We start from the raw sequence: 25385 nt of genomic DNA, 5'->3' as shown, positions 1-25385 counted from the left end.
CCATCACTTGTTTGAGGGAGAGCACTGTCAGTTTGGGTTGAACAACAGACCTAGTTCTTCGGGGGAAATTAATATTTGAAAAAAAAAAAAAAGAATGGTTTGTAATCCCAAAAGGCTGCTGCTTCCCCAGCTCCGTGTTAAATTTGTTCATAGCAACCTAAAGGGAAAACAGGAAGATAATGTTGGGTAGGAAGTATTTCTTGTTGTGGTCCGTGAAGTGCAGGTTGCTTTATTTGGAAAGCAAAGAGAGATGAGGTTGTCTGAAAGCTTAACGAACCTTTGATTTCTAAGTTTGCCTGAGAATGTGCTGATAAGAGACGGATCTTTTCTAATTCTTGAATGAATTTCATGTCCCCTTTCTCTCTCTTTACTGCTTCCTTGTTGCTCAGGTTTAGTTCACCTTAAATAAAGAAAATGAGGTTACTCTGTGTAACAGCTATCAGGTTTACAGCTGAAAAAATAAGAGTGGGTAGTAAGAGTGGCCCAGAGTGGGTAGGGAGCTCTGGCCTAAATGCAGATCATATCTCAGAAGGACCAGGCTCCCAGCCCTTCGTTCTGTCTGACCCAGAGCACCCCACAGAGAGGACTGGTAAATCTTCACTGCAGAGCACATTTTCAAGGAACTCTGCCGTGATATTCACCGTGTGCTTTGTTGCTGAGATCACCTTGAGCTGTGGAGAAGCCTTCTTGAAGGTTCCCCCAAGAGTTCTGCCATTGACCACCACCCAGAAGCTGCATGGTGGTGGAGTCACCGTCCCTGGAGGTGCTCAAGGAACATTTAGGTGTTGGACTGAGGGATGTGGTTTAGTGGGAAATACTGGTGGCAGGTGGATGGTTGGACTGAATGATCTGAGGGCTCTTTTCCAGCCTTGGTGATTCTGCGTGGTCGTAGCTTGCACAAACCTCCGGGTAGATGTCAGAAGTTGAGTCTGGTCTCCAAGCAGCATCAATGCTAAAAAAGAACCAAAGGGAAGAAGAAAAGGAGCGCTCGGAGGCGGTCGCTTGTCAGACTCCTGTTTTAACAAGGCACTGATTTTAATCAAAGCCAGTTCAATCTTTTGAAGCCTTCGCCACCAGCACGATGAGAAGAAGGGATCTCAGTGTTTTTCGTTCTTGTTGTGCCCTGTGTTGCCTCCCTTCCGAGAGGGGAAAATAAATAGCCACTAACGACTGGAGCCTGAGTAGTTAAAAGGTTTGTCATTCTTGCTAGGAGCCGCATCCTGATTTTTATTCCAAACTAATTTTTGTTCTGACAAATGTGACGTGACGTGGGAGCAGTGGGAGTCGGGACCTTTCGTTTTTGCTCTGGGTCTACGCTGCGCTGATCTAAATTCCTGTCCCTCTTACTCTTGCCTTTCACTTGTAAACTTGGTGATTAAAATTAGCAAGAAGCTTTTTGACTCTTCCTCCTGTAGCACTTACACAACCCTGCTATATGCAGGGTGAGGTGTGACGGCTTCCTCATGGCTTGTACTGATCATTTTAAGCATTGGCACAATGCATTACTGTACAGATATATATAATCTTCATGGTTTGGTTGGAAATGAAGGATCTGGTTTCTCTTGACTGAGGAATTTCATAATGAATGATGTGCCAAGTGGCATAGCAGGGCCCCGTGGGTTCTGTCTCCAGCACTTCAGAGACAATATTCTTCAACTTCTTTTCTTGCTGTAGTGTCTCGGCACTTTGGCACTGCCTCCCGGGTGGCTGTGATGCTGAGGTTAGCTGGGGCTTCCATCTGTCTCTGTGGCAGACAGATCGTAACAGTAGTGTGACTGTAGGATGGTTTGGGTTGGAAGGGACCTTAACGATCACCTGCTTCCACTCTGCCCCTGGCAGGGACACATTCCACAAGAGCAGGCTCCCCAGGACCCTCATCCAACCTGGTTTTACTTGAAAACCATTATCTTCTGTTCCATCCTTACGTTCCCTGATAAAAGGGCCCCTACCCAGCTTTCTTGTGTGCCCTGTTGGACCACATCACTGCTTGTCTTGGCTAATGGCTGCTGTTTGACCCCCAGAAGTGCAACTGGAAAGTGGTGTCCATTAGCTAGGAGAACTGTTAGGAGCTGGAAACACCTTGGGGAAGGGTGTTCTCCTATGCAGTCTGATACAGAGAGTGTGCAGGAGTGTTTTATGCAATTCTGGAGGGAGATGCTGAGATCTTAGCTGCTGCACCTACTGTTCCTTCTCCTTGGGCCTGCTGTTCTCCATCCTGCTTAATACAGTCTTTGAGGAAGGATGGAGGTACATGAATCATGCTTTGTTGCTGGTGAATCACTCTGTTGCTTAAGTATCCTCTCTTCCCTTGTCAGTGAGTCACTCACACCTTGTTAGAGCAGCCATAGGCCACAGGCCCTGCTCCCACATGCAGGTGTGCAGTGGGGTTTTTTGGGGATGGCAGCTGACAAGGCAGCATGAGGCTCAGGGTCCATCACCCCCAAGCTGAGAGGCTGCATCGCTTACAGGCAGCGCTTCAGCAGGTGGAACTGATGGAGCAGCAGCACAGCCAGGGAAGGTGAACCACTTTCTGCCCACAGCCAGAACTGCCATTTATTTTCCTGGTGCCAAGGGAACGCACTGAAAATATCCTGGATGCTTTTGCAAGTGCTCTGCAGTCTGACTGTCATTTTTCTTTCTTCACAGTCTGGTTCTGTCCCTCTTCCCTTCGCTTTTGTCCTTTGTTCTCTGCTCCCCTGTCACATAATTGCTATTAAATCTGCGCAGTACCGTGCACTTCACCTTGCAGTTGCCTGCCTGTAGGGTGCAGAAGTGGAGACAGAGGTTGTTCTGAGCTGAAGGTTTTCACCTTGGCTGCAAGAAGCTGTAGGAAAACCTGTGGCTGTCTCTGATGTAACTGCCTTCTGTTCTGCATAGCTTGCACTGAGGCTGAAGGAGAGAGAAACCAGGGGTACTATCACAGTCTGCCGACAAGAGGTGATTCTTTGCCTTCCGTTCAGCAGGTCGTCTTGCCTCTTAAAAACTGTAATCCTGTCTTCTTTGTAATGGAGCAGCTCTGCTGAGATGTGAGAGCAGTGCTTGGACCTATCCCAGCACGACCAGCTGCAGTCCCTTGGCTGGTAAGCACGGGCAGGTGGAAAGCGGTCGCTTCGGTTGGATTTCCCATGGGGAGCTGGGGGTTTTTGAAAGCTTCGCCAAGTCAGACGTAAAGCCTTATTAATCTGCTAACGATCAAACGTGCAGTTTCTGTTGTGGGTGTGTTTCATGGGCCTGTTTGTGCGTGAGTTGGTGGGTTTCATTTGCTGATGATGGGTGCAGCAGCAGTCAAGTTACCACCATTGCTATAAGTCCCAGCTTGGTGCTCTGCAGTGCTTTTCAAGCTGTAATTAGCCTTTGCTGTTTGGCAGGTGGTAGGCTAGGTGTTCTCCACCTCTGACTACTTCTTATGGCCTCCCTTTAAACTACACATTGAGAAGAAGGGTGTTGTTCCCTTTTCTCCTCCTGGCACGAGCTTGCTGGGAGCCTGAAAAAGGAGCAGGGCTGCGGGATGGGCAAGTGGGTGAAACCTGTGCACGTGCCAGGGGACCCCGTCTGACCTTGTTCATTGAGATTTGACATGCGTCTTCCAAAGCATTGCCCTTCTGGTCCGGTGAACGCGTGTTCAACCTTGCAGGGAATCTTTGGGAGCGTGCTTTGTCCTGCAGACTCTTGCTGCAAGTGGCTTTAACGTTGCACCAGGAGGCACCAGGAAGGAGTCAGGGACAGAGGGGGAGCAGAGGATCCTGAGACCTTCTATTCAGCTGGTGCACCTGGAGCTAGAAGGAGCTGCTATGGGCTTGACGGGTGGTTTTTAATGGCCTCTCTGGGATGGCGTCACTTGAACAATCGGGCTCCTTGGGGCCGACATCGCAGCGTGTTCCCACAGAGGCTCCAGGGGGTGCAGCGCGCGTACAATGCCGCCTTCTCTCTGCAGCGTGCTCCGTTCCGCACCTTTCACAGGCGTTATGTTAATTAAGGTGACGTTGGTTGGTGATTTCTGTGGCAGCGCTCACAAGCGAGGGGATGGGTGGTGGGAGTGGGAACAGAGCAGCCTTGTTGCCTGCGTGGCTGTCTCCATTCTTCCCGTGCATAAAAGAGCGAATGCTCGCAGCTCGGGACGCGGTGGTACGGGAGCTCCTTCGGCTTGAGGGGCCGCAGAGATGAACCCTTGTGTTGCTTCCATGAGCTGCAGCGTTCTCGCACAGATGGAGCTCCGTGCAGAGCCCCTGTTGCTTGCTGTCATACCGTGAAGTCCCTTTGGTTACAAAGACCACGATCCCCGGGCAAACATGGCCACGTTCTGCCTGAGCTCCCTGTTTTTCCCCTGGTCCCACCAAAGGGTTCCTCCTCCCCATTTGCAATGGCCACATGCTCTCACAGGGCATTGTAGGAGCTGTGGATTCCAGAGCTCTGTCTGCTGGACGCACACCGTCCCGTTGGCCGCCAGCTATGCCATGGCCTGCCTCTTCCAAGCAAGGTGTAGCTCTGCTCCGAGCCAGTTTTGCAGCAGGATTGGCAGGGTGGGGGGATTTTATTGACATATAGGACCTTAGATTCGTGGAGGCAGGCAGAAACTCGGACAGAGTCTTGTTAAACGTCATCGCTTCCTTTTCTGGGCGCCTTCGGAAGGTTTGCACGTGAGGGTTTGTATTTCAGAGCCCTCTCAGAGGGAATGCAACGAGGCTGGAAGCGGCTGCTGGGCAGGGGAGTGTCAGGAAAAGCCAGAAGTGACAGTGGGTTTTGGTTCCTTCTCCTTCCAAACCTGTTTCCCCTTTGCTTATACCCACCGCATCCTAATGTATGGATCTGGAAAGGGGATTCTTTTTTAACGTCTCTCAAAGTAATCAGCAGGGCAAGCAAATACCCCCGCCGTTATCAATGGCTGTGTGTGTGATCTAACAAACGTGCCAGGGGGTGTACAGCACTGTCCTTGGTCAGCTGAGTACAGTCACAGCCATTGGATGCTGTGTCATGAGCTCTGTCGTGATCTGATGAAACAGAGTCCAGGAGGGGATACATCAAATCAACCAGACCCCATTCGTGGTGTTAGAATTGTCACACTGACAGGCTGTGCCTCGAGCAGTGCTGCCCTTCCTTCTCTTTTCGAAGCATTTTGCTTGTGTCCGTGTTGGTTTTCTCTTTGATATATTAAAAAGAGAAAAGACCTAATCGTGAATACTGAAGGATCATTACGGCTGATAAAGGCAGCTCTGGCTTTTGGATAAACACGCCACACCGACCTCAGCTCCGTTGACTTTTTTTCGTAGCCATCAGTTGATGTAGTGGCTGTTTGATTCCATCTATTGCACGCTGGAAGATAGCTTCAGTTAGATGAACATTCTGCAAGCCTGGTAGGAATAAATGGGTTTCTAGAGACTGCCTTCGTCTCTTCTCCACAGTCCCTGTTTTTTCATGCAGACAGCATCCGAAAGCCAGCAATCTGTGGCTGAGCAGGGAAGTCTTGGTTGGGTTTTTATTAAAGCTATGATGTGCTGACTGGCTGAAAAGTGTCAAAACTGCAGGCTTGTAACATCAACAAAATAAGGCAGGATGCTGTTCGCACGGGAAACGAGTGCTGAAAGCATAAATGGGCCCTGCAAGGAATGGGTGGGTCTGGGCATTTCTCTGGGGTAAGGGTATGATGCACATCAGACCCTGGCACTTTTTAATTAGAAAAGCCAAAGACTTGAGGTTTATGACACGTGACTCACCTTTGCCTTCCTCTCTCCTCTGCAGTCGTTCCTCGGCTGGGTTTTCCTCTCAAACAAAACTACAGCTGAAGTAGAACTGGAGGTGTTAGAGAAGCACCAAGCCCGGTGTGAGCAGGCTGGGATTGCTGGCAGGATATGGGGTGGTGTTTTAAAGTCAGGTAGCGAGACAAGGAGCTGATGTGAGCCAAACAAAAACCTCATCGTGCCTGCGTCCCTGCTGCATTGCATCCGTGGGGGCATGACAGCGAAGCTTCAAAGTGAGCAAGCTGCTGTCTTCCACGTGCCAACCCCAGAGGTACCCCCAGCTCAGGCTGTGGTTTGCTTGTGTGCTGCTGATGGGAAAGCCTGGTTACTGCTGTGGAACAGAAGTGCTTTGTGCCCTGGATAACGAGCACTGCATCAGGACAGAACGATCAGAATCCCGTCCTGGGTGCTCCTGCACAATGCAAATACAGTTCTCTTCCCTCGGGAGAGGGCTGTGCTTAGAACTGAATTAGAAAGAGGCTGAGTTTGGGTGTGCAGCTGAGCAAAGATTAGAATTGGAATTGCCTAAATGTTTTGGCTCAGGCAAGAGCTGGGAAACAAATCCAAGGATTCCAGACACGGCTGATGTTTTCAAGCGTGGATCTCGAGCTGTTCTTTGGAGGTGGTTTTTCTGAACAGTATCAGGTCTTGGGAAATTGGACTCTCCAGAGCAACACCTTTTGGGGAGCAGAGCTCCTGGGTCCTCCCAGAGCTCAGCCTAAGCTGTGGTCACTGGGGGTCCCATCCAGACATCCCATGATTGGGACTGGGAACAGCTGCTTATCTCAGCTCCTGCAGAATCATGTAGAGACAAAAAAGAGTGCATGAACGGGCCTTCATCACGCTGTTCTGTTTGCAATGCAGGAGGTCTTCGAGGAGCTACAGTGGTAGATGCCTTAGATACGCTGTACATCATGGAACTGGAGGAGGAATTCCAAGAAGCAAAAAAATGGGTGGAGAAGAGCTTTGACTTGAATGTGGTGAGTCAGTTACCAGGAGTGCCTGTCTATATCACAGGATGCTCAGTGCATGTTTGGTGAGTTCTAATTGCAGAGCCTTCTCTAAGAGTCATTAGAGGAGGGGAACTTTGAGGGAGGTATTACTTTCGGAGCAAGCTACATAGATGATCACTGCTGTCCTTTCCAGCCCAAGCCATTCTGTGATTCCTGATGGAATCACATCAGTGGCATGAAGGGAGTGTTCAAATCAAACCACAGCTCCAACTTTTGTGTTTTAATGCCAGCTTACTTCTCTGTTACAAAGAACGCATGCAGCTCCTTCATCACGTGGGTGGGCATGACTGGCATTCACATATTCATAAAAGAGCACATTTGATAAATTTGATTAATGCTCTCAGCACGTTACTGAATCAGTAAGCAAGGGACAGAATCAGCGGGGAAATAATTTATCTGGATTTCATAAAAGCTTTTAGTCTGCAGAACGGACTGATCCGCAAAGACAAGGATGAATGCTGCGGGTTGATCGGTGGTGTCAGAGAGCACAGCAGAAGGAGAGGAGCAGGGAGCCTGGTTCACAGTGGTTCTGTACAAGTGACTCTGACAGCCCCAAGGAGCGAGGCAGGGACTCCCAAGACCCCAAATTCTGTTTGAAACTGGATGCCCTGCACTGTCTTGGGCAATTTCAGTTGTCTCAAGGGGTGTTTGCTCTGGTTTGTAACCTGCAGAGAGAACAGCCTGGTGCACAGGGCCGAGTGCCCCTTTGCTTTGCCCTGCTTGCTAAAAGTGCTGTGTTGGTGAAATATCTTTCCATTTTGTGGCTTTATGCATTTGCATGAGGGCAGGAATCATTTATCATGCAGGCTGACTAGCTAGGAGCCTGTGTTCTCTGTAGTCCTATTTTGAATGCAGCCCTTCTGACATTTGCTGATCATCCGTTGGGCAGGTAGAGCAAAACTTGTTCCAGGTGAGCGGGTTCTTGAGCGACTGATTCAACGAACCACATCCATCTCTGCCTGCTGTCTCTGGTGCAGATGGGTGCCATGCAGTTTGTCTCTCCATCAGCATGCCCCTGACTGCGTGCATGCTGTGGGCCTTTGTGATCCTGCAAACTGGGCTGAGTCCTTGAATGGCAGAACCTACCTCGTGCAGGAAGAGCTTCAGTCTATCCAGTGCAGTGCAGTCTTCACCGAAAAATGGAGAGCGTCTGTACAATTTTTTTCTTGAAAACACGCATTTCAAAGAGTTTTGCAGAGTGTAACCCCAGAGACAGGGTTGAATGGCTGGGCAATAAATCTGCCTCACCTGATTTAGACATTGTTAGCTGGAAATAGATGGGCAGTTTGGGTGCTTCTCTTCCCCTCAGGCTCCTGCTAGCGTTGTAGAGCAAACAAAGTGCACTGAGATGGGAAAGTGAGATGCTGCAGGAAGACTGGGAGGCTTTGGGATCTGCCTGCAGTCTGTTCCCCTCTGCTGCCCTTTGTGTGTGTGTGGACTTTGCAGTCACAAAGTTTGTCGTTATGTGTTTTCAGAACGGAGAAGCATCCTTGTTTGAGGTGAACATCCGCTACATTGGAGGACTGCTGGCGGCGTACTACTTAACTGGAGAAGAGGTTTGTGTCAGCAGCTCTGTGTCCTACACCATCACCGAGGCTGAACCGAAAGGGTTCTCCAGCAGCTTTAGCCTGAGCATCAGATGATCTTGCCATAACAACGGGCTAAACCTGTCGTTTTTACGTATATTGAAACACCACTGATATGGTTTGATTCTCATGTAATTACTTTGCGTGGCTCATTTGCGCAGACTTTTCCTTTTGTGAGCAGTTGTAGCAAGACACGTTTTCAGTTGGATGCGTTGCTCCCCAGTGAAATGCCACTTGCGGTGATGATTGCATTTATCCTTGTTCCTTTGCATTCTAAACGTGGGCAGTATTTCATCAAACATCATTCCAGGCTCTGTTTCAACCTAAGGAAGGCAGCTGGTTAGTGGCAAGTGCTCCAAACTTTGCCTGAAGGGTCTGCAGCATTAATTTGTCAGATAAAGTGCCCTGGGGCACAGGGAAGGAGGGTCTGTCGAGCTGCCAGGCAGGGTGCCTGTGTCCTGCCAGCTCATATGATAGCTCATGGTACAGCTCCGTGCAGGGTGCTGGTGCCCAGCAGGTTTGTGCTGGGGGGCAGAGCCCGCTTTGTGGCGTGGTGGAGCAGCCATTCGTGGATGCTGCCTTCCTCCTGCAGTCCTGGCTAAAGCAGGAGGCTCTCGCTCCCACTTTCCTTCTTTCTCTCAAGCCGGATAGAGTCGAGGGCTTAGTGCCATAATCTGTTTTGTAATACAACCAGACTGGAATTTTACAGCTGGTTGTGGAGAGATTAAGAGGTCATTCCTTTACCCCAGAAGCCTTAGGGAAGCAGCAATTCTGTTCCGAGGGGGAGTTTTGTGAGTGAAGATTGGCTGTTAAATGAGAGTTTAGCCCTCGTGCCATACGCTGACCGTGGTCGTGTTCTGTCTGCTGTAGTAGGATGGGATGGCTCATCACTGCGCGGTGGCACCATTGATCCTCGAAGCCGCTCTGTTAATTAGGTTGCATTTAAATGACTTCCAGGAATGACTTCTCTCTGTGATTCCTGCGCAGGGAAAACTCTCAAAGACTCAGTGCCCTGACTCAAGTCCATGCCCTGTCACAGCTTCAGCAGACTTCAGATCAACAGCAAAAAGAAACCACATTAAACCATAGAACTCCAGCAGCGACCTCTTGAAGTGCAGTCAGCAGCCAGGGCAGTATCTGTTGTATATGCACCAGGCTGAAAGGCAAAATTCAAGTCCCTGTCTTCTGGCTTTCACTTCTGAATCAAATCCCTACCTCTTTGTAGGCATATCAATAGGCTGATAGCCCCCAGGAGAGCTCAGGTTTCCTCACTGCTGTAATTTTGGAGCAGTAAATTCCTGCTTTCTTGGAATTACTGTGACAGCTTGGGCTGATACGGGAGGGGGGTAGAGGTAAAAGGCTTCTGCTTTATCTCTTAAGTCACCTACAAGCTTCTCTTGATGTGGACTAAGCTCTGGAGCAAAGATTAGTGCTTACAGCAGTTTGTTCCAAAATAATTATGTATGATGATTTTGTGCTGCAAGGCACCATAAGCTGTAATTTGATTTGAAAGCTCAAAAACTCAGGCATTATGAATGGGAAGGGAGCAGCCTAGCCAGGAAACTATGAATCCCTCCAGGAAGTGAGTTGCAAGTTAAAGATTGTTCCTTGGGAATCGTGTTTTTTGCAACTGGAGATAACAAACGTGTTGTAAATCTGTCATTGCTTCACCCTGGTCTTCTGATTCTAATTCGGTCGTTTCACCCCCATGTGTGCACTTCCACACTGGGAAAATGTAAGAATTTGTCCCAAGAGAGCGCTCTGTGGGTCAGTTCAGGTCACTGAAATGTGTTGCTGCGATATTTGGGGTATTCTGAGTGCTCTCATACGAGCTGAGGGTTTGGCAGGGGACTTGAGAATGGATTTTTTTGAGGATATTAAAATAGACAGCAAAGTTCACTACGGCTTTTGGTTCAGACCTGTGACTGAAGTGGCAGATCTGTATGCTGCAGCCCTTTTAGCTTATTATGGTCTGTTTGAAAAGGTAAGTTTAAAAGATTCCAACACGACTGGTATTCACGAGCAGTCCATCATATACTTACCCTCTCTTCTTCTTTTAACAGGTGTTCAAGAGTAAAGCTCTGGAACTCGGGGAGAAACTTTTGCCAGCTTTTAACACCCCCACGGGTATCCCACGTGGCGTCATAAATCTGGGCAGGCAAGACACGTGTCCTTACAAGCATGTCATTTTATTATTGAATGTAAAAGACCAGCACCCAAGCAGGAACAGCAGCAGTTTCTCAGAGCTGCCCCCCCTCTAGTGCAGATTCTTCGAGGTCATTTCTTTTGCCAACTCAGAACCAAGAAGTGCCTTGGCAGAGACTGCAGGTGACTCGAAGCCAGCTGTGTTTTATTAATTTTGGACTATCCCCCGGTTTCTTCCTCTGATTCTTGGCAGGGCTCCCTGCTGCAGTAGCATTTTCTTCGCTCTCATTTTCTGTGAGAGGTTATTTGTAGTCTGTACGTTTTGCAGCGTGCCCAATCAAATGCATATGAATTTATCCAGGTTCCGTTTTCGTAGAGATTTGGAAAGGAACTGGATGGGACTGGCTTACAGTTGTGCTGCTAGGAAGGGAGGAGATGCAGATCCTCTAGTCCTCTCCCTGGTGGCAGCACCTAGCCAGGCGTGTAGCCTTCACTTAGAGCCACAGCATTTGATTTCAGGTAGGTGTGGTGGCCTCGTGCTGGAGGGGAGCTTTAGGAGAACTGGGTTAAATAGCTTGTTGAAGGTCACTTGGAAAAGAGAGGCAAACTTGCAGGCTGGACTCCCAGTCTCTGATTCTCACCAGCAGACGTTGTTCCCTGCCAAGAGGGGCTCATTGGTTCCTCTCGATGCCTACTGACAAATTCCCCTGGGTAAAAGCAGCGTGCCAGATGAAGCACAGACAGCAGGAAGTGTGGGTTAACAAAAGCCTTTCATCCTCCCCTCTTGCAAAACTCAGAACAGCAGCCATGAAAATCATTACTCATCTCTCAGCCCAGATCTCCTGTTTGGCTCCCATCTGTGAAGTGCAAGACTGTCAGATGTTTGGCTCATGGTGATCCATTGCTTAAATCCCACTGTCACCCTTTTTTTGTTCCATCTGCATGGGATTCTGCTGAAAATTCAATCCACCGCCACCAGCACTTGGTCTGTTTTCCCAGAAGAGACATTTTGCTTCTTCTGTAACTGATAAAGACTCGGCATAGCCTAACCTTTCACAGAAATGCCAAATCCTCCCGTGCCCTTTGTGAAGACAATTGAAACCATCTGTGTCTGTCCAGACGTTCCCCATATGTTTTGCTGATGACCTTTTCTAAGTGCAAAGAAAATAAGAAGAAAACTGAGCCCGCAATCCACCATGTTACTGGCTTGAGCTCTGGCATCAGGGCCACGAAACTCTGTGAGGGCTTGGAGCATCAGTTGGTTTAGGAGTAAGGATGATGTCAGCCAAATCTGTTGTCTTACCAGTGCAGGAACATGATGAACAACCAAAGGCCACGAGGGAGTTGTTCATGCGCTGGAAATGGAAACAGAGCAAAGAAGTGATGCTGTGAGAGCCCAAATGTCAGGGCCAAGCCAAAACCCAGAATAGTTTTGCAAGAAGGGATGGCCTCCTAAGTTTGATTTTTCTAAGCATCTGCTAATTCCAGAGACCTCATCAGCTCAAAAGCACAGGTCCTGTAGCACGCGTGTGCTTTTGTTGGTGGTAGCTTTAGTAGATGTTCAGAAATTTGAAGCAAGCAAAAGTTGGCCTCAAGTCAATTTTTGAGGACCCAAATAGAGAGACAACTCCGTCCCCTCTTCCTAGGGCTGCCTTTCTCTGTTCCTGCGCCTCACAGGGCATTTTCCTCTTGTCCCCTCCCCAATGCTGGGCTTCCCTGTGGCCTTGTGTTTTCACGCAGGCTCCAGTATCATATCCCATAGAGACTTCTTTTCCATCCTGTCGATCCTTGCCACGTTGTCTGCCAGGTCCTAGAAGTACATCATCATCTCAAGCTGCTGCTCCGCGCTCTCCCTCTGTTGCACTGTGACTTCTCTCCTGTTCCAGCTCCCTGGCTCCTCCTGTTCTTCACAGTTTCTCTAAGCTCTCTGCATTCCCAAATCCTTTTGGCTTGGCACTTTTGCTGCTTTGGAGTTAGGGAGGGAGATGATGCAGTTGCTCTTGGTCTTGCTCACACCTGGGCAGCGTTTAAGGAAAACTCGCAAAGAGGCTAAAGAGAGTTCTAGGCATCTTCCTTTGTCTTGAAGACTAGGATCCTTGAAAAGGTGGTGTCCTCTGAGATGCTGTGGAATAGGGCATGTATGAAGACCCAGTTTGTCTAGTCTAATGCTGAAAAAATGTTTTTCTGCAAGGGGTCATTTTGGGGCAGTTCTTTAACCCCAGGGCAAATAGCAGACATACTCTGTTTCCTCCAGACCACTTCTCCCTGAGTTTTTTGCTATGATTTGTCACCCAGAGCTTGGATTCTTGGCAGCAGGATCCCTGCAGGCAGCGGCTTGCTGCATTTTTTGGGTGGAAGTTCCCAGGGGAGGGTTGTGTCAGCCACTGTGACCCCACAGAGCAGCTGTCACAATAAACATAGCCTCATCCAGCTGCTTCCAATCATTCATCTGAGCTAGCTCAGGAAGCAGTTTGCTTGTGAGGTCGTATTTGTTACAATCTGCCTTCAGTGCAGTAATTGGTGATAGATAAGAGAGGACCGTGGGGATGGATTAGTGCACCCGTCCTAGGGGCAGGTCCTGCCAGGTTCAGCAGATGTGTCCAGCGTGTCACTCACACCAGCGTTGCTCTGTTGGCCTTTCAGCCTGCCCGGGGAGGTTTCATCCATAAACGCTTGATGTTATTGGGGCACCCACTGCAGCTGCAGTGTCTTCAAAGGAGAAGTTGGTCGTAGAGCATCCTGACCCTTTGAAGGGAAGGCTGACGTGTGGCAGTGAGCGACCGTGCTGTCTGGAGCTGGGAGCATATTGCTTATCTCATAACTCTCTCTGCCTGGAGGTGGAACAAACTGCTCTGGACCTGGAATGATTTTCCTTATATCACACAGAGGAGGAGCCTTTTTCAACTCAGAACATTGTTGGTTTTAGCCTCTCGTAAGCAGCATAAGCACTTTTGTTCTCATAGCCAAGCTTTTCGATGCTATCCGCTGTTCTCCCCTAAAAACACTGGAGACGTGCTACCTCGTCTGTACCAACCACAAGCAGTTCTTGCAAGGAGAAGTGAAAATAAAAGCCATGCTGCTTCTGAGGTAGCTCAGCCACGCTTCCCTGAGCAAGAACCTGCAGAGGCCGTTTTGACCCATGGGCAGAGGTCACCTTCAGTGTCTGTGCAGCTTTCAGAGAGGTGCAGAGCTGCAGTGTGGGGCACTGGAATCCAAGAAGGAAAGGCGTGGTTTGTGCTGGGGTGACCTCAGGCTTTGGCCATGTTTTCCTGGCACTGAAGGTTTCCCTTTTCTCTCCTTGCAGCGGCATGAGTTGGAGTTGGGGTTGGGCATCTGCTGGAAGCAGCATCTTAGCAGAATTTGGGACCTTGCACTTAGAATTCCTGCACCTCACCGAGCTCTCTGGCAACCCAGTGTTTGCGGAAAAGGCAAGTACTTCCCGGCTCCATCCTTGGTAACTGGTCTCTTTGTCCTCGTGGGGGCAGGGCTGGAGTAGAGCAGCACTTTGGTTTGTCCGCAGCAGGGAGCGTGGCAGCTGTCCCCTCTTCCCAACCCCAGCACAACTTGCAGAGGAGAAACCTTCCAGAGTGGGATGCGAGTTCAGAAACCTGTGTCCTGCAGGGTGCAAAGCTCACCAGGCTCAGAGCACCGTGTGCACCCGCTCCCTAGAAAGGCCACTAGCAGCATTTCTCATGGGTCCCATCCACACCAGCTGGCTCTGTAAAGCATGAACCCCAACGTTTTCTCTGACCATTCCCGTTTGCTGCGAGCCCCTTCCTCTGCCTCTTTCCATCACTTGTAAGGAAGGGAGAGGCGAGCGCTGAAAACACAAGTGCAAGAGGATGCGACACTGACAAGCAGAATTGCATCCATATTCCAGGTTCAAACTGTGGCATTCTGAGCCGAGTCGAGCCCCTATCTCCAGTGTAACATGTTTTCCTCTTTGTCTCTTAAGCCTGTAGGATTGTAAGGACAGAAGTTCTCTAATGGACTCCCCTGAGCTGCCCGTGTCTGCTGTGTGCCACAGAAAATGTATGGCATTCATCTTGACACCCTCTGAGAGAGAAAACGTAGGATGATAGGGGCTCAAACAGCTCAGCCTGTGGGAAATGACTTCAGAGAAACGGATCAACTCGTTAATTTGCAGCTTGGGACTTGTGTGATTTTAGCAGGAGTAAAGTCCATCTGTGTCTTTATTCAAACACCGTGCTACTAAAATTCAGTAAATATTATGCAGCCTGACGATTTAGTTGGAAGTACCAACTGAAGTCTGTAGCCAGCTTTTACACACAGATTGTCTGATTTTATAAAAGGTTTATGGAGCATATTAGCTGCTCTGTAGGTTTTAGTAGAATATTTATGCTGCTTCCCGTTTAATGGCATCCCTTATGGGAAAGGCTTGTTGGATTTAATTGGGGTGAAACCAAGAGAGGCTTTGGAGTGTAAGGCTGTTGTAGCATATTAAAGGAGCTGTCGGTTGTTGAAACTGGAGGCACCAGCTCATCATGTGGAGTGACCACATGGTGAACGTAAGTGCTGTGTGAGTCAGCCCTTCCTGCTGCTCCCGTCCATTTGTGTCTCGAAGAAAGAAATCACCTTCCACGTCCCGTACGTTTCCACCCTTTGGGATTGCATCTGAACCAGTGCTGGGAAACTGCTTGTCGTGGTTGCAGAGCTGGGGCCCTGGGGGGGGGGGGGTTTAGAACCCCTGTTAGAATCCCACAGAACTGGCTGGGGATTGCACTGAGGAGTGCAGCAGGAAGGTCTCTCACTGCAGAGCCACATCATTAGGTCCAGCTGATGGTCGTTAGGTCCAGCTGATGGTCGTTAGGTCCAGCTGATGGTCGTTAGGTCCAGCTGATGGTCGTTAGGTCCAGCTGATGGTCATTAGGTCCAGCTGATGGCTCGAGTGCTGCAGGCTGTGTTCAGCCAGGGGGTGACACTGGCGAATGGCAGAGCTCTCAGTGACACTGAAAACCACTGATGCTGTTTTTCAGCCGACAAGTGACGGTTCCTGTCTGTGATCTCTCCTAGGTGCTCAACATCCGCAAAGTCCTGAAAAGAGTGGAGAAGCCGCAGGGCCTTTATCCCAACTTCCTCAGCCCGGTGACGGGGAACTGGGTGCAGCGTAGGTATCGGTTTGCGCTCAGAGTCCTGCTCGGTGCATTTCTTTCCCTCCTTCTTTAGATTAGAGATTGGCTTGAGGAGTGTCCCAGCAGAGCATCTCGAAGGAGTGCAGTTGTCTCGTTAAACCAGAGCTGTCCTTCGGTGCTGTGAAGACAGAAAACGGGCTTCTTGCTTTGCCCCACGGATTGATCTTCAGCCTCATTCCAATCCCTGCCTAAGCAGTTCAGCTTCCCCTCCACCTTTGGCTCTGCAGAGCTGCTGCGAGGAGATGTTCCACCTGAAAAATGAATGCCCTGTCTTCTACCGCAGCCCTGCGGTGCCGCTTCCTTGGTGTTATTCCCAGCAACTGGCGTGACACCATCCCAGCAGCAGCCCTAACTCTTCCCATCCCCTGGTGCTGCGAGGAGAAGCGCCTGCCTCTTCGATCTGCTGTTGCCATAACTCATCGTTATTGAATCTTGGGGAAACCGAAGAGCCACGCTTTTAATTCAGATGTCTAAAATACTCGGCTTGGTACTCAGGATTAATCTTTTCTACCACTAACTCTATTTCTGTCTGCGAGTTTGGCTTCATTGTTCTGAACTCCTGTTCCTTGCTGACATATAGGCAGACCTATTGCTGCTGCTCAGAGCTTATTAAAAGTAGCCTCTGGTTACTTTTTCTGGGGCATGGAAGCTACACCAAAGGAGTCTGGATGTTCATTCTCCTAGGCTGTCACGTCATGGGGGCAACCTACAGCACAGAGTCCCGTGGCTGTTGCTCATAGTGTGACATTCGTGGTCTGGATCCATATTCCAGGGAGAGAAAAGGCTAATCAGCCTCTTCTGCATCCACAGCGCTGCTGATGCGAGATAGATTAGGGCCAAAGTGGGGAGGCAGCTGCTGTCTGCCACAGAGCTGTTCCCTGTAGGTGCCAGACTCTCATTTTCTCTCATCATTAAAGCTCTTTGCGGGAAGATGTTTTTCTTGGAATTGCAGCGATTTTCTTAAGAGGCGAATCTTTGACCTGGCTGAGCAAGCGCTTCTAAATGAAGAGCTAGTGCTGTACCTGCATTTGTTACCTTCAGGATATTAGGGCACGGTCCCCTGCTGAAAGAAAAGATTTGTTTGTGCACAGTGCCTCAGAGGCAGAGCTGTTGCCATATGGAAAGCAATTATGTACCAGAGCTCCTGCTTTGGTGATTTTATGAGCGACACACTTAAGATCACAGAGATCTCTTTGGAGACAGCCTGTGCAGCCATTGCTTGTAGATACTCTGTTGTCTTCTGTTTTGTTTTTTTCTCCTGGATTCACGTGTCTGATCTCGTTGTTCTGCTATGGATTATTCCGTGGATCGTTGGACGTGCCGTGGGAGGCATGGTTGCTTTTAAGGTCAGGCAAACGCGTGGCTGTTGATCTCTCCTATTGGTAGGACTTAGCATTTAGAACAAGCCTCGGGGCGTTAGATATGTACAATAAAAGGGGAAATAAAAATGTGAACAGCTAACTCCAAAACCCTGCTGCACCTGCTTACATTTAAAATGAGGGAGCTTGCAGGCACAGAGGTGGACGTAGCTAATTAACAGGGACTGTTCAGTCCACGGGGGGTGATTTCTCTTGTTCTTCTTAAAAGGGGCGTTCTCGGCTGCTTCAGAGAATTAATGTTGCTTTTTTCCCCCGTGGAATGGTTTAAAGATATAAATCCATCCAGCAGTTCCCTGCCAGGCAGAAACCTGCTGCTGTCCTTCCCGTTTCAGCCTGCAGTTCGTTAGCGTCCTCCTCTCTGCGGAGGTCAAAGCATCTGACGAAGTAGCCTTGAAAATCATCATTCTCCAGAAGAAAAATGCTCGGTGCTCATCCTTGTACCTGGCACGATCGTTTTAATGCACCAGCAGCTCCGGCCTTTCCCATCCCGCTATGAGACCAGAAGACCAATGGCAGAACCTGGAGGTCCTTGCAGCAGTCCCTTTCTGGCAGCTATGTCTGATCTAACATGCATTCTCCTTTTCCTGAGGCAGGGAGACAGCACCTGGCAGCTTCGTGTAGGTAGAGATGTGTCAATATCTGCCATTGCACGTCGTTTATGGAGCTCGGATTTGTGGTGATTGCTTCATAAATGAGAAGTATCTTCAAGTTGAGGTACCGGTAACTTGGAAAATAAGACATCCGAATGGCTCTGGTGAACCTGTAAAATGTTTTGGAAAGGGAAAGAATGTTTTTCTTTGGATTGCGCTTTCCACCTTTCTTCCTTTCTAAAGAAGTGATGCTGCAGACTCTTCCCAGAAAACTGGAAAGGAGAAAAGAAAATGATATCAAATAGGACGTGGTTTTTTGTTCTTTCTAACACAGCTACTCACTGCGTGTCCTGAACCCGAGTTCTTTTTTGGCTTTCCCACTACAGACCATGTCTCTATTGGAGGGCTTGGAGACAGCTTTTACGAGTATCTCATCAAATCGTGGTTGATGTCAGACAAGAAGGACACTGAAGCAAAAAAGATGTACGACGATGCACTAGAGGTAAGGAGCAGGTTCACAGAATCATAGAATCGTAGAATGGCCTGGGTTGAAAAGGACCTCAAAGATCATCGAGTCTCAACCCCCCTGCTGAGTGCAGGGTCGCCAACCACCAGCCCAGGCTGCCCAGAGCCACGTCCAGCCTGGCCTTGAATGCCTCCAGGGATGGAGCATCCACAGCCTCCTTGGGCAACCTGTTCCCGTGTGTCACCACCCTCTGAGTGAAAAACTTCCTCCTAATAGCCAACCTAAACCTCCCATGTCTCAGTTTAAAACCATTCCCCCTTGTCCTATCGTTATCCACCCTTGTGAGCAATCATTCTTTCAAGTGTTGGAAGGCCACAATGAGGTCTCCCCGAAGCCTTCTCTTTTCCAAGCTAAACAAGCCCAGTTCCCTCAACCTTTCCACATAGGAGAGGTGCTCCAGCCCTCTGATCATCTTGGTGGCCTCCTCTGAACTCGTTCCAAGAGCTCCACATCCTTCTTGTGCTGGGGCCCCCAGGCCTGGACGCAGTACTCCAGATGGGGCCTCACAAGAGCCGAGTAGAGGGGGACCACCAGCTCCCTGTCCCTGCTGCCCACTCCTCTTTTAATGCAGCCCAGAGCATCGTTGGCCTTCCGGGCTGCCAGCACACACTGCTGGCTCATGTCCAGCTTCTCATCCACCAGGACCCCCAAGTCCCTCTCCGCAGGGCTGCTCTCAAGGAGTTCTTCCCCCAGTCTGTATCAATACCTGAGATGGCCTCAGCCCAAGTGCAGCACCTTGCACTTGGCCTTGTTGAACCTCATGAAGTTCTCATGGGCCCACTTCTCCAGCCTGTCCAGGTCCCTCTGGATGGCTTCCCTTCCCTCCAGTGTATCAACTGCACCGCTCAGCTTGGTGTCATCTGCAAACTTGCTGAGGGTGCACTTGATTCCATTGTCTGTGTCATTGATAAAGATGTCGAAGAGCACCGGTGCGCAGTGTCTTTGGTGGGGGGCATTGTTCGTCAGATTGTTTCTGCTGAAAGTGTTGTACATCTTCGAGTTCCTCTGATACTCACTCCTCACCCTATCCACTAAGTATCCTAAGATCCTGCTTTTCATCTCCTTAGGCAATAGAGAAGCACTTGGTCAAAAAATCTGCAGGAGGATTGACCTACATTGCTGAATGGAGGGGTGGCATCTTGGACCACAAAATGGGCCACTTGGCTTGCTTCTCCGGGGGCATGATAGCGCTTGGAGCCGAACACGCCGGAGAAGAGAGGAAGCAACACTACATGGATCTCGCTGCAGAAATAACAAACACGTGTCACGAGTCTTACGCACGCTCAGGTAAACCTGTGGGCTGCCCAGAAACCATTGGTAAGGAAGAATCTGCAGCTTAAGAGACTCGGGTTTTGTGTGGCTGAGGGTCGCAGCAGGGTGTTTTGTGCTTCAGCAGCACCTTCATCCCTCCTGATTTTCACTTGTTCTTTCTCTAGAAGAAAAAACTGTGTTCTATAGAGCAGACAGCTGGAGCAGAGGGACAGACAGATGTGAGCTCCTGTGGCAGAGTTGGGGGGTGAAGCCAGAGCTGAATCATAGGCCTGCCTCCCAGCCCCAGAACTAGCCTTCTCCCGGCAGGACTACGGTTCAAATCGATCCTCTCACATCTCTGGGCAAACAAAACGAGGAGATTAACAGTGATTAACTGCAAGGTGTCCCACTATATGGAGCAGAGCAGCTGAGAAGACCAGCAGGAGACCTGCAGCTGCTGATAGGAACTGGAAAAATGAAATTACTCATCCCTTCCCTGCTGTCTAAGGAGGGACTGGTTAAATATTTCATTTTCACAAGTCCAGTACAATGTATTTCACCTACGCAGTGTGCTTATCAGTCAGTGCTTTGGGAGAGCAGTGACTGGCAATGAATGAGAGACTGGGTACATTTTCTGCCTACGGGGCTTTCAGCAAGATAAGCTTGCTTTGGACTCTGCTCCTTTCTTTGGAAGCATCTCTGTAGCTCTTCTGAGCCTGCAGGCAGAAAAGCAGTAGTCACCTTTCCAGGACCTTGTCAAGCATCCTGTCTGCACTGCTTGCAAAGATTGTTTCACCAAATCAGCCACCCCGTATTGGCAGTTGTGGCCTGGCATGCTTTCCTAACAAGCTTTAGGTTAGCCTGAAATTATATTTGCAAATAAGGTAGGAGGGGTTTTTTGGTGTTTTTGTTTCTTTTTTTCTTTCCCCCCCCAGCACTTAGAGACATAAAGCAGATCACCCAAACTAAAAATCCTCTGGCTGAGAGTGCCTGCAGCCAATCTTCACCTTCAGCAGTATCCATCAGCACAAAAAGGACAAGGGCAGGCCTGCCCACACTGATGACAGTGCTGTCATTTCTGCAAGCTCATTGTTTGCAGAGTGTGCACCGGCTCTCAGCAAATAGCACAACTAGCAGACACTATCAGATCCCCATGTAGATAGGAGGGCCCAGGGGAAGTGTGCAAAGCGTGTATAAAAATAAAATGACTGCCTGAAACGCAGCCATGTGGTAAACGTATAGGTGCAGCAAGAGGAACCTGATGTGGCATGATCATGTCAGCAGGTCTTGAAAGAAGGATTTGAACGCGAGCTGATGTTTGCAGGAGATTGAGAGCTTTGCATAAGGGGCACTCAACAAAATCAAGGTACTTGTAATGTTTTATTCATGAAATGTCAGTGAAATGGATTAAGCTTTCCCCATCCACCTGATGTCCTTTTTTCAAGGCTGCCAGTGGACAAGAAGGAAAGGCAGAGCAAGTGGTTGCAGGTCCCGGGTACCTCCCCTTTTAGCTTCCCTCCACCAGTGCAGTTGAAATGGCTCAATTTGCTGTACTGCTAAGTGTGAAACAATCACCCCTGCTAGTCTGAGAGCACTGCATCAATATCTCAGTGATGGCAGGTTCAGTCACACGGTTTGACTTTCCTCATTGAGGCTCTGGGAAACGATTAGCCTCTCTGTATGCTCTCACTTGGGTCCTGAGTTTGTCTGCAGTGGTGAACTCTGCTCTCTCCACGCTCAAATCCGGCCCAGGTCTTTGTTTTTGTTGTTTTCTTCAGTTGTGTTCACCCTCGGAAACACTTCATCCTCAGCTAAGCAGTAGTTGGGCATACCACAGGATGAGCAGTAACTCTGACACGTGTCCATGACCGATCTTCTCTTCTGACCTCGTGCAAGCCTGAGTCAAACATCTGCATCCTGAACAGCATTAAAGCACCTGGGCAGCCTGTTTACTTGCTTGCCCAAGCTGATTATTCCTGTGTGTGATTTTGTTTAGATACCAAACTTGGCCCCGAAGCCTTTCGTTTTGATGCTGGAACTGAAGCCATGGCAACCAGACTCAGCGAGCGCTACTACATCCTGCGCCCAGAAGTGGTGGAAAGCTACGTGTACATGTGGCGGCTGACACACGATGTCAAGTACAGGCAGTGGGGCTGGGAGGTTGTGAAGGTACGGCTGGAAAACGCCCAGGGGTCACTCTTGCAGGCTGCTGGATGCTGACAAGAATCTCTCCTTCCAAGTTGGGAAAAAGAGCAGAAATTATTTAAATTTTGAGGGGCTGAGAAACATTCGCAGCGGGGCAGGGCTGAACAAAATAGCTCGATTCAGTGCAGCTTCTTTGCTGGTTGTAGTGAATGTTTTCTTCACCCTCTTGGGCTCTGTTGAAATCAGTCTGAGTTTATGGAGAGGAGCGCTGCAGCCAGCAAAACGTGATGTTAACATGACAGCTTTCTGCAAAAAGGAGTCAACTTTGTATTTGAAATATCTGGAGTGCTCCGAACCATTGGTTTCGAGTTGACCAGGGAAAATCAGCAAACCTGGCTTTGCCCTTTGTCTTATTGTCTTCTTCCCTCTACAGCTTCCCAGCCAGGAAGTCCCTCACCTCTCCCTAGCTTGTGCTGTTTGGCTGCTGCCCTGCATCCTAGCAGGGACTGCATTTCAGTGGCAGAGCTGTCTTTCATCTGGTGCCCTGGAAAAGAGGCTCTGCAAGCAGCTGGAGTTGCCACTTGAGATTTGCTTTTGCTGTGTGTGTAATGTCAAGGTCAATCCATCACCCAGCTGAGGCAGTTGATGTTTCTCTGGCTGTTGCATTGGAGCTAGCTTTATTCCTGGAGTAACCACCACGCTCTTCAGTGAGAGGCAGAAGCTGCTACAAACTTGGAGTTTGATTTGTAAAGTGGACTCTCATTGCAGCCCACGATGAATGTGTTGCTCCGTGCTGTTGTGTCTTACTGAGATTTCTTTTCCTTTTTCAGGCTCTGGAAAAACACTGCAGAGTAGAGGCTGGTTTTTCTGGCATCCGAGATGTTTACAGCACAGTCCCAACCCATGACAACATGCAACAGAGTTTTTTCCTTGCCGAGACTCTGAAGTAAGTGTGGTGTCACAGAGAACAGCACAATTCTTGCAAGATTTTGTCTGCAAAAATCTCTGTTAAGAAAAGTTTTTTATTTTCTATGGGGAAAATTGGGCCAAGGATATGGGTGCAGCAAAGCTTTGGTAACTTCCTCACGTAGAACTGTTGCTGTTAGAGGCAGTCTGCAGGACTCTTCTCATGTGCTGGGTTTCAAGGACTCTTCCTGTGATCCAGAGCTATTCTACATGAGTGGGAAGCTCTGATGGTTTAAGTGGCAGCTGCCCCCTCTGTCGGGTTAATGCCCTGCACAGAGTTTGACTGCAGCGTGGATTTGCTGTCCCTTGCTGCAGATCTGCCTTTGGTAGTAACTTGAGGTAACATTTGTGGGGTGGCTGAGCGCAGGTGCTCACACCAGTTTGCTGTGCTTGCTCTGGGGATGGTAACTTCCAGCAAGAGAGTGGAGCGGGCTGTCAGGAAACCTGGCACTGTGAATTATGGGAGCTGAGGCTAGCGGCAGCCCCGTCCCAGTCTGGCTCTCTTGTGCATGCTTGGAGTCTCACCTGAGCTTCTTTTAATCTCCCCTTGTGTCCATCTTCTTCCCTCTTGCCCTTACGGCTGCAGGTACCTCTATCTTCTGTTCTGTGAAGATGACGTGCTGTCTCTGGACGACTGGGTGTTCAACACAGAGGCTCACCCCCTGCCAGTCAACCACTCAAACTTTAAAGTTAAAGCGAGCGTGCAATAGTGAGGCCATTGCCCAGCACCCTGCTCCCACAGCATCGGCAGGTTACTGCATTTCCTTTCCATTAAAGGAATTTGTGTTGTTCCTGAAATGGTATTTTGGGGCACTAGTCCAATTCCGGACAGTATTCTATTGGGAAGATGAAACCATGACGTAAGCACCTTATTTTCCTCTGTGAGGAGCTCTATTAGCCTGATAATGAGATGTTTATTCTGGGCCATACTGTACACAGTTCATAGACATTCCTTTCTACAGAGAATTTATATGAAATCCACTGACTTTGCTTTATAGTGGCCAAAGGACTGGAAGTTTTCCATAAGAGACTTCCCCACGACACACACACACTCCTCCTTTCATTCTTCTGTTTCATTTTTGCCTTTTATATACTGTTGGATTTATCACCTTTCTAATTAACAGTTTTCAATATACTGTGCTTTCTAAGTGGTGTCGAAACTGTAACTGAAGCAAAACCTGTCAGCAGAATTCCTTATCCTAATGTATTTTTATATTCTTTTTTTTTTTCCTGTGCTCTTAAAACACATTTACCACCCGCCACATCTCATTTATCTTCCCATTATCGTTTTTGTGCTTTTCTACTTTTATTTGGAACTAAATGTTACGAGTCACTTGTAATAATTTCACTGCTGTAATAGTCCAATCTGTGAAACAGAATATAGGTCTTGTAAAATAAAAAGCATTTCTGGGTTGACCCTACTTTAAAGCCATATGCCAAAGAGTCGTTACATCGTGCTTGTTGAGATGACTGACAATACTGGTTGATTTCAGGAATATTTCATGAGATACGTGGACTTCCAGTGTAACCTAGCCAGAATATGGGCAGCGGTTCCCATCTGCACCAGCTCTTTTCAATTGCTTGTTCACTATCTGATACAGATGAGCAGGAGTTGTACTAAGTATCTTATTCTCTAGCCAGAAATAAATAATCCCCAGGTAAGTTTGCTGTTTCACGTGCCTTGCTTCTGGAATGAAGTAACAGGAGAAAAAGTAAGTGAAAAAACTGAAGCCAGATTGTTCTGTGTGTCCCCTTTGTGTCCTCAGTATGTGACTCTGAGCAGGATGGCTGTGCACAGACCCTGGCAGTCGTGGAGCCCTTGCTTAGCAGTCTGATTTAGCAGCTCTTGCAGCTGGGGCTGGATCTGGGGTGCTTGCTCCTGCCTGTCTTTCCTCTGGTCATTGCAAAGCTGCTGCACGGCCCTGGGTAGTTGGAGCATTTTCCTCCATCTGAAGTTGCTTGGAGCAAGTTGTGGGAACAAAAAAAATGTGTTTTGAAATCGACACCTGTGAGTTCCCCAGGAGAAATAAGGTTATCAAGCGTGGAGTTATCTTTATGCCTTGGATAATGCTGTGGGCTGGCAAGCTCAGCCTAGAGGAATGGTTATTGGTAAATAAACATCTTGGCAATGAGTCGTCTTATCGGAGGGATTTGATTACTGGGAAGCCAGCTTAGCCCAGAAGATATTTATAATGGATTGGGGGAATTCCATACATTAAAATGTCTGTTCTTGGAGTCACTCATAACAATCTGCCTGGTGAAACATACCTCCCCATAGGGCATTTCTGGCTTCCTTTAGGAGCAGATCCTTGGTGTACCATTAAAACTCTGCTCTTCTCTCCCTCAGGAAGTGAGCAGGGGTGGTATTAATAAAGTTGCACACACTTAGGAGGAAAGCCACTGTTTTTTTGCAGTTCAGTGGCTGTGTTACCAAGAAGAGTTTCTTTAGCTGCCCAGCAGGCCTGTTGATGTAAAGCTTATTGATGGATAAGTTTACTTACCACGACACTTGCATGGAGTTTAGCACCAGTCACCAAACAAAAAGCTTTCTGTTGCAAACAGCATTCCTTACAATTTCCACTCCTGCAGACTATAGAGTTCTGCAGGTACCTCTGGCTGTGCTTACAGGTACTCACAGCTAGTCACTCAAGTCAGTGGATTAATCACAGGCACTGCATTGAGATTGTCTGCATTTAGCAGGATCCAAGGATCAGCTTTGTTCCCAGGCGTAGCCTTGAGCCACAACTGGGATTCTTCTGTCCTGCAGCAATGCAGCTAACAGAAATGTTTGCCTCAGTGGTGTTCTGAAATGCTTCTGCTCTCTCCTCACTCTTTGGCCCGCCCTGAGCCTTGGCTGGATGCTTTTGCTGGAGCAGGGACCTCAGCTCTGGGATTT

At 48.8% G+C, this 25385-nt stretch overlaps 1 protein-coding gene across 2 annotated transcripts in view; it reads left to right on the top strand.

Annotated features, from left to right (window-relative positions):
• MAN1C1 (mannosidase alpha class 1C member 1) overlaps window positions 1-23921 on the top strand; it is a 45247-nt gene extending 21326 nt beyond the window's left edge. For both annotated transcript variants that reach the window (XM_021375542.1, XM_021375543.1), the window contains 10 exons: window positions 6600-6715; window positions 8224-8304; window positions 10398-10492; window positions 13784-13907; window positions 15514-15607; window positions 17988-18103; window positions 19195-19414; window positions 21375-21547; window positions 22354-22469; window positions 23076-23921. In XM_021375542.1, the coding sequence (XP_021231217.1) occupies window positions 6600-6715; window positions 8224-8304; window positions 10398-10492; window positions 13784-13907; window positions 15514-15607; window positions 17988-18103; window positions 19195-19414; window positions 21375-21547; window positions 22354-22469; window positions 23076-23199 (1259 nt within the window). In that variant the 3' untranslated portion in view covers window positions 23200-23921. The remainder of the gene's footprint in view (window positions 1-6599; window positions 6716-8223; window positions 8305-10397; window positions 10493-13783; window positions 13908-15513; window positions 15608-17987; window positions 18104-19194; window positions 19415-21374; window positions 21548-22353; window positions 22470-23075) is intronic.

This window comes from Numida meleagris, chromosome 22 (genome assembly GCF_002078875.1).
Source record: "Numida meleagris isolate 19003 breed g44 Domestic line chromosome 22, NumMel1.0, whole genome shotgun sequence".
In the NCBI taxonomy this organism is placed as follows: Eukaryota; Metazoa; Chordata; class Aves; order Galliformes; family Numididae; genus Numida; species Numida meleagris.
This window is presented reverse-complemented; position numbering and strand designations above follow the sequence as displayed.